The sequence below is a fragment of the Trachurus japonicus genome, chromosome 20, assembly GCF_045865225.1.
Source record: "Trachurus japonicus isolate A0001 chromosome 20, Traja_1.0".
Taxonomy (NCBI): Eukaryota; Metazoa; Chordata; class Actinopteri; order Carangiformes; family Carangidae; genus Trachurus; species Trachurus japonicus.
Genome location: NC_140926.1, coordinates 23630155 through 23643322, shown reverse-complemented (window position 1 = coordinate 23643322; position 13168 = coordinate 23630155). Strand labels below are relative to the sequence as shown.

General features: G+C 42.1%; 1 protein-coding gene across 1 annotated transcript; it reads right to left on the bottom strand.

Annotated features, from left to right (window-relative positions):
* Positions 1–11157: 11157 nt before the first annotated feature.
* LOC146966953 (uncharacterized) lies at positions 11158–12285 on the bottom strand. The gene has a single exon (XM_085763965.1). It carries the CDS (start codon positions 12283–12285, stop codon positions 11179–11181), a length of 1107 nt encoding a protein of 368 aa, XP_085620091.1. The 3' UTR covers positions 11158–11178.
* Positions 12286–13168: the final 883 nt, after the last annotated feature.

Sequence of the window (13168 nt, the reverse complement as noted above, 5' to 3'; positions counted from 1 at the left end):
CATTTAAAATCTTGTATGGCACAGATTTGAGAATAACCTAAATTTTTCAAAACTCAGAAGGTGATGTTTTCCCCCTATCCGACAATGATGATATTGCTCTGTTTTTTTATCCAGAACTTTTAGAGTTTGTTTAGCCTATAGAAGGACAGTCCTTGTACTGTATGACTGGTTGAATGACCATATCATAATACAGTAGCTATGATAATAGAGAGGATCATAATGTGCATAAAAGTCTTGGCTTTGTGTCATTTGTGTGTTTTTGTTTGTTTGTTTTTTCATTGTCCAAACTGAAAAATCAAATAGGCTATTGCTAGGGTGAAAACTGTCTTAACACTGAATGTTTGCCTTTTACTGAGTTTGATATTGTGCCTTACTGACTAACAAATAAAACAGAGTGCCATTGTCTCACTGACTGATGAGATCAGGCTGAACCATATCTCATCAGAACTAACACTGAACATATATTCTCCACTTTGACATTACTGATCAACACTGAATATATCTCACTGAGGATTGTTTTATTAGATTGAGCACTTACACATTTTACCCAATTAAACAAGTTAATCCTGTGTGTGGTGTGAAACTTTTGCCTTTATGTACCTGTTTATGCATTCACTTTAAGTAGTAGTAGAGTTTAGCCTTGTTAGTCCAGGCAAAATAGCGTTTTATGACATATGAATTGTCACAGAAGGTTTTTCACCATACATCATTTCTATGAGGTGTCTAGAACAACATACTAAAAGTCCTAAGAAATCCTAGTTGGGGAAATATGTTTAATTCTTATCATTATTTACTGTATAAAGTCTATGGTGCTACACCCCAATGGGGCTATTTTTTCCCTTTAATCCTATCACAATGAAACTTTACACAATGAAAGTATCCATGAAATGTAACATTTTTTGTATTACAAGTTTCTTTGAAAATGAATCTGAATATGCAAATGAGCCTTACACTAATCAAATATGCCCAAAATACACCCGAATAGGCTTATTTTTTTCCTTTACTCCTACCACAATGAAACTTTACACAATGAAAGTAGACATTAAAAGTAACATTTTTTGTATTACAAGTTTCTTGGAAAATGAATCTGAATATGCAAATGAGCAATACACTAATGAAATATGCCCAAAATACACCCGAATAGGCTTATTTTCTTCCTTTACTCCTACCACAATCACACTTCACACAATAAAAGTATACATGAAAAGTAACATTTCTGTATTTCAAGTTTCTTGGAAAATTAATTTTAAATATGTAAATGAGCTCAACACTAATTGACTTATGGTCAAGAAGCCATAAAGCCACAAGCAGCAACAGGGGCCAAATAACTAACACATTCATGTCCATTCAATAAGTTAACCTATGCACCGAGTGCTGTCGCTTGCCACACTTGACTTATGCATACACACATGTCACTTGCCACACTTAAAAGACCTATACTGACCTTAAGAATTAATTGCACAGTCTTGTCTCCAGTTGCTTTCTAAATCCTTTTTTTTAATTCGCCTTTTTTTTAATTAGCGAACAAGCCTTACCTAACGACTTTCCTCCCAGTTTGCAGAGAACATCAGAAGAAAGTCAGAATTCATCAAAGTCGTTTCAATGACTGTGTGTGATGTTATATTAAATATGCTGTTATGTTCAACAACATATGAGCGGGACTAAGAACCAAGTTATTTGGCCCCTGTTGCTGCTTGTGGCTTTATGGCTTCTTGACCATAAGTCAATTAGTGTTGAGCTCATTTACATATTTAAAATTAATTTTCCAAGAAACTTGTAATACAAAAAATGTTACTTTTAATGTCTACTTTCATTGTGTAAAGTTTCATTGTGGTAGGAGAAAAGGAAAAAAATAGCCCCATTTAAAGCTATGGTCTACGTTTTGAAAGAGGATGAGAAAAATTTGAAAAAAGCACCTCTCACACACCCCCGCCCCTCCCCTCCGAGCTCGTATGGCCCGCCCCTCGGGACCTCCTCGCGACACGCCCCCCCCCCCCTCCCCTCACAGAGCAGAGCGGAGCTAGTGATGGGCAATCGAGGCTTTGTTGAGGCTTCAACACCTTTTTCGAGTAATGATTCATTACTCGCGAGGCTTCACTGACACAGTGCTCCAGTACGACATCTAGTGTTCAATAAAATGAAGTGCAATTGAGACGTGTCATTCATTGGTTCATTAGGGTCCGGGCAGCTAAGCTGCCGGGACACTATTGTATTCCTAGGAATTCTTCTTCTTTCTTTCTTTCTTTCTTCTTCCAAGGAAGTCATACTTCCCATGGGCGAAAACTCACCAAACTTCACAGAAACATCCGACCCCATGCCAGATTCACTCAACTCCAAGGACATGTGCCCCCCCCTCCTAGGGGGGGCACAATAAGCGTTTAAATTTAAAAACTTTAAAAATTCCTACCAAACCAACGGTAGATGCTACAGTGTTGAAACTTCACCACAATGTAGCCTCAATACTGCTGAAACTTTTGTCCACTTAAACTCATTACAAATTATGAAGTCCATCACTCTGTTTTTTTCAATAACTGTAAAACTTTTAAAATGTATCTCCTCCCACAATTTTTGCTCAATTGTCACAAACTTGCTACAGAGCATCTCCAGACCGTCCTCCACAAAACTTGTTTCTCGGATTTTTGATTAAGCAAAAATTGAGCCTACAGTGCATGAAAACGTTTGACTGTAAACACTACTGTAAACATATACCATCAAATTCTTGCTAAATACATTTTCAAACTTCCTGAAAAAAAACGAGAATATTCTGGAGTCATGTTAATGAAGTTTGGCAAATATCAGAATTTTAATTCAAAAACTGAATTTTTGAGAACATTTTGAATTCTGCTCTCATGGGAACAACTGCAGCCAATGTGAGTGTGGAATTTTTAAACATCAGATTTTCTCTTATGAAGCAAAACACTTATCATTAAAAACAAATCACCAACATTTCCATGCTGTCAAGATGCAATTTATGTATTATCAGATTTTTGTTTAGATGACTGAATTTCTGAAATTTTGACCATTTCATCACAACAGCTGCCCGGGCACTGGCTCACCTGAGTGGATAAATTAAGCTACACAGCAGGTCTCACTACCAGCCAATTAGCTCAGCGAGTTAGGAGCTGGTTCTTGGTGTCAGAGGTTGTGGGTTCGAGACCCAGCAAGGGTGATGATGATGATGATGATGATGATGATGATGACAGATCAAAATGTCACATGTCCTCAAGCTGTTTTGCTGTCTAAATGCAATTTATGTGTTAACAGATTTTTGTTTAGATAACATAATTTCTGACTTTATGACCATTTTTGAAATCTGCCTTTACAACAGCTGCCCGGGCACTGGCTCACCTGAGTGGATAAATGAAGCTACACAGCAGGTCTCACTACCAGCCAATTAGCTCAGTGAGTTAGGAGCTGGTTCTTGGTGTCAGAGGCTGTGGGTTCGAGTCCCAGCAAGGGTGATGATGATGATGATGACAGATCAAAATGTCAGTTGTCCTCAACATGAAACACAAGACAATTGTCCTAATGGTGGCATCACAGCAAGCTTCTAATTTTAAAAATCCAAATAGCTTGGACTGGACTATGTGCGAAGGCTCCTAACATCTTAGAGTCACAGTAGATGTTTAACAAATACATATCATTACCTCAAAAACTGATTTTTCTTTTTACTGTGGTTTCAAATCTGCCTACACGACAGTGAATGGCTTACTCAATTTGTGAAGCCACTATTGCACTCCCACTTGTCAATTAGCTCAGTGCGATAGGCAACGGTCTTTGGTTCCCGAGGTTGTGGGTTCAACCCTCAACTGGTCCAAATTGGACATTATAAGGACAACTGTCTTGTCTTCCTATTCTCCTGTTTGTTGCTCAGAATTGCCAAAATTTGCCCAAAAGTAGCCCGGACCCGACCCATCGCTGCGCAGCAGCTATAATTGATTGTTTGAGATTTGATTTGCCATGCACACTCCTGTTCAACAAACGTTACATGGTTGTATGGTTTCAAGCTGACACAATAAAAATATAAAATAAACATGAAGTTTCTCATTTGGCATATGATTGTGATAGGCTTTCGGTATTGACTTAGCCTGATATAGCAATTAGGCTCTGCTATGAATTATTATTCTCCTCTGAAACAAGTCTAAATAGTCTATGGCTTTATACGATGTGAAATGGTGTAGATGGCAAATGTGATCTCAGTTCAAAATAGAAAAGAAATATGGCAAGTTCGGCAAAGGATTCGATCCCAGCCCGATGTAATCACGGTGCGCCACCGTCAGTTTCATGATCTGCCGGGTCACCCAGCGTGAAGAGTCTCCCTGTAGCATGAGGCTGTGCTCGGCGCTAGCCCACTAATACCGCCTCGTTACCGGTGCCAGTACCGTCGTCGCCGTCCCCGGCAACGGGACCGCGGCGACCGATGGTACGAGCAGCGCCGCCATTAGCAGCCGTTAGCACAGCCTCATGCTACAGGGAGACTCCTCGCGCTGGGTGACCGGCCACAGGGTGCTGTGTCTGGGGAAGAGGAGCAGGAAGACCGGGGCCTGGAGCTCCGCGGCGCCGCAGTGCAGAGAGACCGGTCAGGCTGCGGCTGGAAGCAGCTGTGTGACAGGGAGAGGAGGAAGACCAGGAGCTCAGCAGGGCCGCGGTGTGCAGGGTGCAGAGCACCCCGGTCAGGCTGCGGCTGGAAGCAGCTGTGTGTCTGGGAGAGGATCAGGGAGACTCGACGCGACACCGGTACCAGTAATACGGGCAGCAACACATTCTGTGCTTCTGTACTGTGCTTCTCTGAATCCTAGTGGGGCTTTTTTTCGGCAGACCGACCGGGGGTGGAGGGCAGCAGGCGCTGAATTGGTGGGTTCATGTGTCTGTGGCTGAGCAGCTCAGAGCGGTTACAACTACTTGTAGTTTCTAAGCGGAGGGGGTGGGGACGAGGGGGGTCGAGGAGGAGCAGGGGAGACAAGGGGATAGGATGGAGGGTACGAGCCAGTGGGAGCCGGACGGGGCACACGGCGCCCATTGGTCAATTTCTATGCAGGCCCACGGCTGATAGACTGAATGGATTTTTTTGGTTCTTTTTGCTATTTATATTGTGTATATCGGACCACAGGACCATAATCGCTGTATAAACGATGTTAATAATAATTACCAATGCTCCAAATCGTAGACCATAGCTTTAACATTAAGGGTTAAGCATCTATATTGCTTAGGTAGCCTATTCGTCATTATTTAGGTGATACTAATATGGGGACTGGGTTGGCTGGAAATAGTAGTCCACATACCAGTCTGTTGCGAGTAAAATGTGTCCAAGAGAGAAGAAAAAGAAAAAACAAAAGAAAACAAACAGAAAAAAACACATTTGAATAAACCAGTAAGCTTCAGCTGTTTTGCTCATTCAGTATTTTCCAGTAAACGTCAGCACTGCACTTTTGAAAACCACATACACACGTTTCTTGTTGATGAGGCTGGGTGACATGCTCTGTATCTCTTTAGTCTGTCAGACTAAATGAGAGGTTTTACGTGACTGTCAGTTGGGTGGTGCTGGACTCTCTGAAACTTTGGTGCGTCTTCATGGCCACAATACAGTTTGGAGTTGTGCACAACAAAAATCACAGTGAATTAAATTAAACACAAACATTTGAAAATATGAATTATACCTGTGATAAACCTTGGGAAACACACAGGTACAAACCTCCACTGGACTCAATCTATCACTCAGAGTAGTTTATTTTATTTGAATGTTTATTTAACAGGGACCATGCATACAACATTGCCACAGGAAATAGTAAACACGTGATGACATCTAGCTTCAGCTAATTTGCAGTCTTTGTCCCTGGTCAGGCTTTAAAATATACAGAATACGGTTAAAATGCAATAATACAAATACAGCAAATAATACAGTGGATACAGTGAATAAGTACCATGAATAAATTAACACAGTTGTAGTAAATTACAGGTTGAAACACAAGTTAAAGACCGGGTAAACCAAATTCAGTATTTTTCTTCTTATCATATTAATTAGGCCTTAAATGTGTCCCTCAAAACATGTAAAAAATATTTTTCCCATTCATCATTTCCTTGAGGAGCTAGGCCTCAGAGACTGTTCTGTGTGCAGGTGTAGAATGGGCGGGCTTAAGTCGAGGGCTGCTTTACGTAAAGCGGCCGTACTTACATAAACCCGCCCCCTGCTCTGCTCTACATATAAATACATTCAGCCAACTGACTTCAGAGGTTTTCCGTCCCACTTGCTCTTCAGTCTAGCTGAAACACGTGAAACAGCCAGCTAACTAAACGTAGCTCATGTTCACACACAGGGGAGACCACTACTGTCCTGTTCCTTCATAACGAGTTTACAGTGCTAACGTTAACGTATTCACACCGTGATAAACAGCCGTCACCGCGGGGAGAGAGGCTGACTCCCCCGGTCACACACCCCTCACAACGTTACACACACAGCAGCAGCAGCAACACCGTCTTTTGACCAGAGTCTCCCTCATTAACACACTGTCCGACCAAACAGCCTCCTCTCACGCACACAACCAGACACACGGGAGACCAGCCATAAAATCACGGACAGAAAACACCGTCAAAAAAAAAAAACTCCGCCGTGGTCTCAGTCCACCACACGTCCGAGCGGACACACAGCTGATCAAACCATTTCTTACCTTCACTCTGGTGTCTAAAACAGGCAGCAGCAGCAGCAGTCGTCCAGCTGCAACATGTTATAATCCACCGATATTATTCCTGTTTGGATCGTTACTCGCGGTCTGCCCGTTTCCTCCGTTTGCATTGTGTGAAAGAGAAAAAAAAGTTTTTAGCTGCTGCTCAGCTCGGATGCGGTGTGCCTGGACTCGGTACCAGGTCCAGAGATAATTCACTGTCTCTGCTACTGCTTCTCCTGTCAGGACACTTGAAGCTAAAGCTAAGCTAACGTTAGCTAAAAACTTTATTTTTTTTCACACAATGCAAATGGATGAAACACGCTGACCGGTAACGAGATGTAAACGGGAGCAGCATGGTGGATTATAACATGTTGCAGCTGGACGACTGCTGCTGCTGCTGACTGTTTTAGACACCAAGGGCCGGATTTACTAAGGTCCCAGGGGGACAGCTCTCCATTCCGACACACCTCCACTTCAACACCCCGCTGTTCCGAAACACCCCCACTTCGAAACACCGCTGTTACAGTTGCAGTTAATTATGCACATGATCCGTTTGACCCCAAAAAGGAAAAAAGGATCAATGCGCATTGCGCACTGCACAGCCTCCGTTTCCTTTCTGATTAGGTCCGTCTGTCCGTTCGGAGTGGGGAGGTTTACCCAATAGCCTTGTCGGAATAGCGGGGTCTAGAAAAATAGAAAAAATAGAAAACCCCGCTATTACGATGAATGGAAGTCTATTGTCGGAAAGGCGGGGTTTCGAAAAGGCGGGGTGTAACCAGGTCCCAGATAACGGGCGCTAAATTGTTTGCACCCGCTAAAATATTGCATGTTTGGTTAGTGCACGCAAAACAGGTGATCTACTAAGAGTAACCCGCTAAATGAAAACACGTGCAAACCACAATATGCAAATGAGGGTTTTGCGCGTGGTAATGGTTTCCGCCATGGAGAGAGTGGACAGCTGGATGGACGAAGGGACAGAATGACATTTGATCCGATTCATACAAAGACAGCATGTGTGTTCATCTCTCTCGCGCTCTGTTGATTAATAAACACAAATCACTACAGGGCCCAACTCGTCATATAGTGACGAACAGGCAGCAGCTGCAGCGACAATCACACACCTTGCGCACTGCAGGACAGACGTGCGCCGTGCGTAACGGCACGTAAAAGACTTTTAACATGGCTGAAAAACTGTTAGAGAATTACCCAGACGTGAGGAAATGCAGAGATGTAAGATCATGGGGCTCTGACAGGTATCAAACCAATAAACGCATACGTTTTGGCAAAGTTGTATCAGTTAGTACATGGTTTTCAGACGTGGTAAATAAAGACTCTTCCTGGTTTGGTAAATCACATTGCGCGCGCTAAATAAATCTATTTGCATCTACTCCTCCCAGTATTTTGCGCGTTCTGGCAGAAACGCCCATATTTACATATTCATCAAGGCAAACACGCTAAATGGATCGCACGTGCTATTTTGCCCGTTTGAGAGACGCAATCCTCGGTGCGCCCGGTTAGTAGATCAGGTTCCACGTGTGTTTGCGCGTGCAATCACGTTTGCACACGTTTTAATACACGCAAACCTTTAGTAAATCCGGCCCCAAGAGTTGAGCTAAGAATATTTCCTTAAGTTTTATCAGCTGTGTCAGTGCTGAGGACTGGGGTGTGTGGTGGAGTGTGTTTGAGGTTACTTTCCCGTCTTTATTTCATGACAACGTGTACATGTTTGTGTATCAGGGATGTTCAGCAAGTGAAGTCTATAGCTCTCCTGCCATGGGGCGTGGTCTCTTTGCCTGCAGCTCGACCATATCGCGACACGCCCCCACCGTCTGGAAGCAGAGAAAACTGCTCATTTATTGACAACTTTGATGCAGAATTGTATATACTTAACGACTTTTTTAGTCCTCCAAATTTGACAGAGTGGTTAATAAAATGTTTTCTTGTGGTATTATAAACTTAAAACACATATTTATTCTTGGTTTACCTGGTCTTTAAATTTAACATTAAAGGGATAGTTCAACATTTTGGCAAATTGCCCCATTGCCATAATCCCTATAGTCATAGCAGTAGGTTTGTTACCTTTATTTGTCTGTACAAGCTATTTTTAGAACAGCGGAGCAGAGCCGCAAGCTGCTCAGAGCTACGCTACGGAGGCTCATGGGATTTCTTGGTTTCCCTCATCAAACTCATCAAATACACAATCCAACAACGCCAAAATGCTCTGGTGTACAATTTGTGGCCTGCACATTCACCACGCTATGAGATAATAACGGAACGTTAGAGGTAAATTCATGCAAAACCGCTGGTGCGCGTTGACTTCAGGCATTGTTTTTCAGCAAATGTATTTTTTGTATTTCTCTGTATTTTCCTCTAATGAATGCACTGATGTCAATAACAACTGCTTCAGTCACTGCGTTTTTTGGGACTTCTTTGAGTCCACAGATTGAGCAGTACTCATCTCTTGGTTCTACAGGACATAAGTGAACTTTACTGGACAAGCTTTGTTGTTTTGTGTGCATAGTAAATATATGACAAAAATTACCTAGGTCGGCTCTCTGAGATAGTCTCTGCCATTTCAGCCCGCAGCTTTCTTATGCTGCTCTTTGTGGGTTTTATGCTCATTAATGAAGGAATTTGTGGAAACGTTTCAGCAACCTTTTTTTGCCATTTAAAGAAATCCAGAAATACGTCTTGATGTTTGTTTACAAAGCATTTGGTACAAGAGTCTTTATTACATACTAGTGTTTTGAGGTCATGACCGGGTGTAGCAGCTAATGGGGATCTTAATAAAATCAAATCAAATCAAATCAAACGCCAGGAACAAATATTTGCAGGAGCAAAATTGCAAAATCTGTGGTCACAGGAGCAAGTGCAGTACAGGAGACTGTGCACCACTCTTGTTTATTTATTTGTTTTAATTGTGGAACTTTCTTAGTAAAACTTAAGTGATAGTGCTGGTGCACTTCACGGCAAGTAGAACAGTAACACTGCCGTGAAGGGCACCACCCTGTGTTTTCTTTTTCTGTTTGTCTGAAAATCAGTGATCAGAGTATAGAGATGACTAGTATGTGAGTGAGTTTCATGTATGTAGCACTTTCATAGTAAAAGTTAAGTGGGGGTGCACTTCACAGCAAGTAGAACAGCAGTGCTTCTGTGAAAAGCACCCTTTTCTGTTGAGTATAGAGATGAGACTGGTTACACATACTAGTCACTAGTATGTGTGACACATACTAGTCACTAGTATGTGTGACACATACTAGTCACTCAAGTAATGTATTCTGAATACCTACTCTCTGTATTACTTTTAGCGTAGCCTACTTCAAAATCACCTGCCTGGGAGCCTTTAACACTGATTTGATCTTACACGTGATTTTATAGGCTACCATGGCTCCTTTAAATTAAATCAATAAATGTGTTTGAAGTTGTCAAACCACAGTTTAATTTGTTATTGATCATCCAGACATATTTAAAAAAAAAAAAAAAATTTAAATAGCCAATCACATAAAATTAGTAGGCTTAGGCTATATTAAAACTGAGCAGCTTGACTACAGCCTCTGAACCTCTAAAAAAAAAAATACACAATTTAAAATAGGTTTTGTTTGTGAATGTAGGGCCAGCAACATGATGATATTTTGAATATAAAGTAGCCTAATGACAGGAACCACTGTTCCATCTGTAGGCTAACACTAGAAACCTACACTTCACTGCTGTAGGTGTCGTTTGGGAAACAGCGTGACACTGTTTAACCATGCTCATTAGAAACATCATATCATGACAGTCTAGGATCCTTTTAAAAACATGATCCTGTCGCAGTTCATTCATGTTGTTTACCAGAGACCGTACAATGAAGAGGAAGACGAGGAATATTGCTGGGCATCCCATAGCAACATTACCAAAATGAAGCCAACTTCAGGGCGAGGAGTTTAGCGCTTAACCCTGCTTTCTTTCCCCGCATGAGAGCACTCTGGGCCGGCGGAGCATCCGACGTGATCTCTATATAATAAAGCCAAGAAATAAAATATATATACTAAAAAAAAAAGAATATAGATGTAAATAAATAAATAAAAAAACAAAAAAATAATTGAATAGATTACATAGCCTATATTGAGCTGAGACTTCTTGATTAATACATTTTTTTAAAAACATTTTGTCCCACAACGGAGTTTTCCAAAGTGATATGTGCAGTACTTTTTATTATGATGCACTGTTAACCAGACATTACATGCTTGCATTTCAGAATTAATTCCTGCCTTTGTTTTTTTCCTGCCACTCCACTAACAGGTAAATGGCTCCCCCTGCTGGCTGATGAAGGCACACATGCAATTAAAGTAAGGTGTTATTCTGCATGAACCAAAGCAAGACACAGTGGTATAGTAAGTGTAGTAAGTAGTAATAGTATTTTAGGTTCAATGTAAGATCATCTGGTCAGGTAACTGACACTTCTGTCAATAAAGTGAAAAACAATCAGTTCTCTATGGGGATACATGTGGACCTGAGTGAGGCACAAGCTTCGTCTTCAGATCAACCCAAGATGTTCACAGAGGAAGGGGTCGACCTCACAGAGAAACTCGATCATCTCTGAACTGGCAGAATCACCTTTCTTCCTCACTGTGTCGATAATAAAACGAGCTTTGTCTCCTCTGTTCTGCATCTTGTCCACTGACTCCACCTCAGAGTCAGTAAACACCTTTCTCTCCAACAGTTTGTCCAGCAGACTCTTGAGAACAGGTTCTGATATTGCATGAATCAGGCCGTTCCGTATGTCAAACAGTGTCTGTCTTGACCCACAGGACCGTTTAACTGGACCCGGTGGAATGCTGATGTCACTTTCCCAGACACAGTCGGAGGCGTTGATGTGTTTCAGAACAAGCTTTATTTTCTTCTTGACCTCTTTTAATTTCACCTGGAATGATGGAAAGAAGTTGTCGTAGTTATCACTGTAAAATTCAGCTTGTTGTGGTTCAACGTGCACCGAGTCGTCTTCAGGACAAGTGGACAGGGTGTACAGCTGATCTGGCTGCAGTTTACAGTGTGGAGACGTCTCTATGTACCTCTCGTTCCCAACTAACTTCTTTCTGGTGCGCTGCACATCCTGCAGAGAAACATTTTTTGGTAGCAACAACACATTGATCAGAGATTCATCATCAGGACCAGTGGAGGGTCTGTAGAACAGCAGAACCAAGGCTCGGACTGGGTCAGCTGGTGAGTCTTCATCCTTGACGTTACCGTAACCAGAAAAGCCAGTGATGTTTATAATGACATGAGTGTCTGTTATCTCATGAGGAGTGATGAACTCGATGTTGTCATCGTTCGCATGAGCAACTGACAAGAACCGACATCCTCCTGTGGATCTGATCTCACAGTGTGGGAGGTGAAGCTGACACACAGACTGCTGGACACATGTGATGTCAAACAGGGGTCCTGCAGGTTTCTTGTGGTGTTGAGCCAGTAGCCTCCTGTTCCAGGGGACCATGCTGTAAACCACGGTCCCTTCTCCCTCCATGTCAAACAGCAGGCCTGTCTCTCTGCACTGGTACAGGCCTGGACGGGAGCACTGGAAACTGTAGCTTTCATTGTCGTCTTCATCATGAGTGATGTCAGGTGTATATCTGGTTTGTAACATCATGCCAGGTAAACTTTGAGCTTGTGTTATAGTCTTGACCTGACTGGGTGATAGAACGCCTAGCCTTGTGGAGATTTCACCTTGCTCAACCAATGGCTTCTTTGCTGCTGGTGTTCCAGATGATTCCTCTTCATGATCAGTTGAGGATAAATGTTTTGTTAGCTTTAACATTTCAATTATTCATCTGCCCTTGTTCTAATGAAACCCCTTTGAAATGTGTTTTAAAAACTGCAGCTTCACTTCTTCTTTTGGCTCCTGTGTTACTCCCATGTCTCTTCACCCTAGGAAATAAAGGAGAGGAGGTGAAATTCATATGTGTCATTAACATTTCAGTTAATGGAAGGAAGGCTATGGCCAGAGTGATTGATATAACAGAGTGGCAACAGCTTTTGATGTCGCTGCCAGTGCGGTCAGGTGGTTCATGTAGCTCCCAATAGTTCCAAACTAGGCTTGAAACAACGTTCAAAACACACAGCCAGTACCACAACTAAGCATAAAGTCTGCTAGCTTAATGCTAATGTGTAATGTAAAACCCCATAGATGGGCTAACAGAAATTAGCATCGCTATCGCCGTTTTGCGGCAACCGACAGCCATAGCAGTAAACCTGTTTTAATTCTGGCTTTAACGCTGTTAACACTTTAATATTTTTCATGTGAGAAAGTCACAGTTTAATCCAGAGCCTGTGGTCAGTTTACAATGCTTGTTAGGAAATTTGCTCCGATGTTTGTTTTGGGAGAAGTGCAGATTCGGCGGGGACCATGGCAGCGGCTGTCACAGCAGCAGCAGCCGGAGAAAACGAGCCAAGTAACTTATTCGCACGCTTTTAGAGGTTTACCGCTTAGGAGATTAATGTTGGTCTTTGATGAGATATAACTGTCGCAT

Coding starts and splice junctions, on each gene's coding strand:
- LOC146966953 (XM_085763965.1), bottom strand. CDS start 12,285: ATGTTACAAACCAGATATACACCTGACATCACTCATGATGAAGACGAC.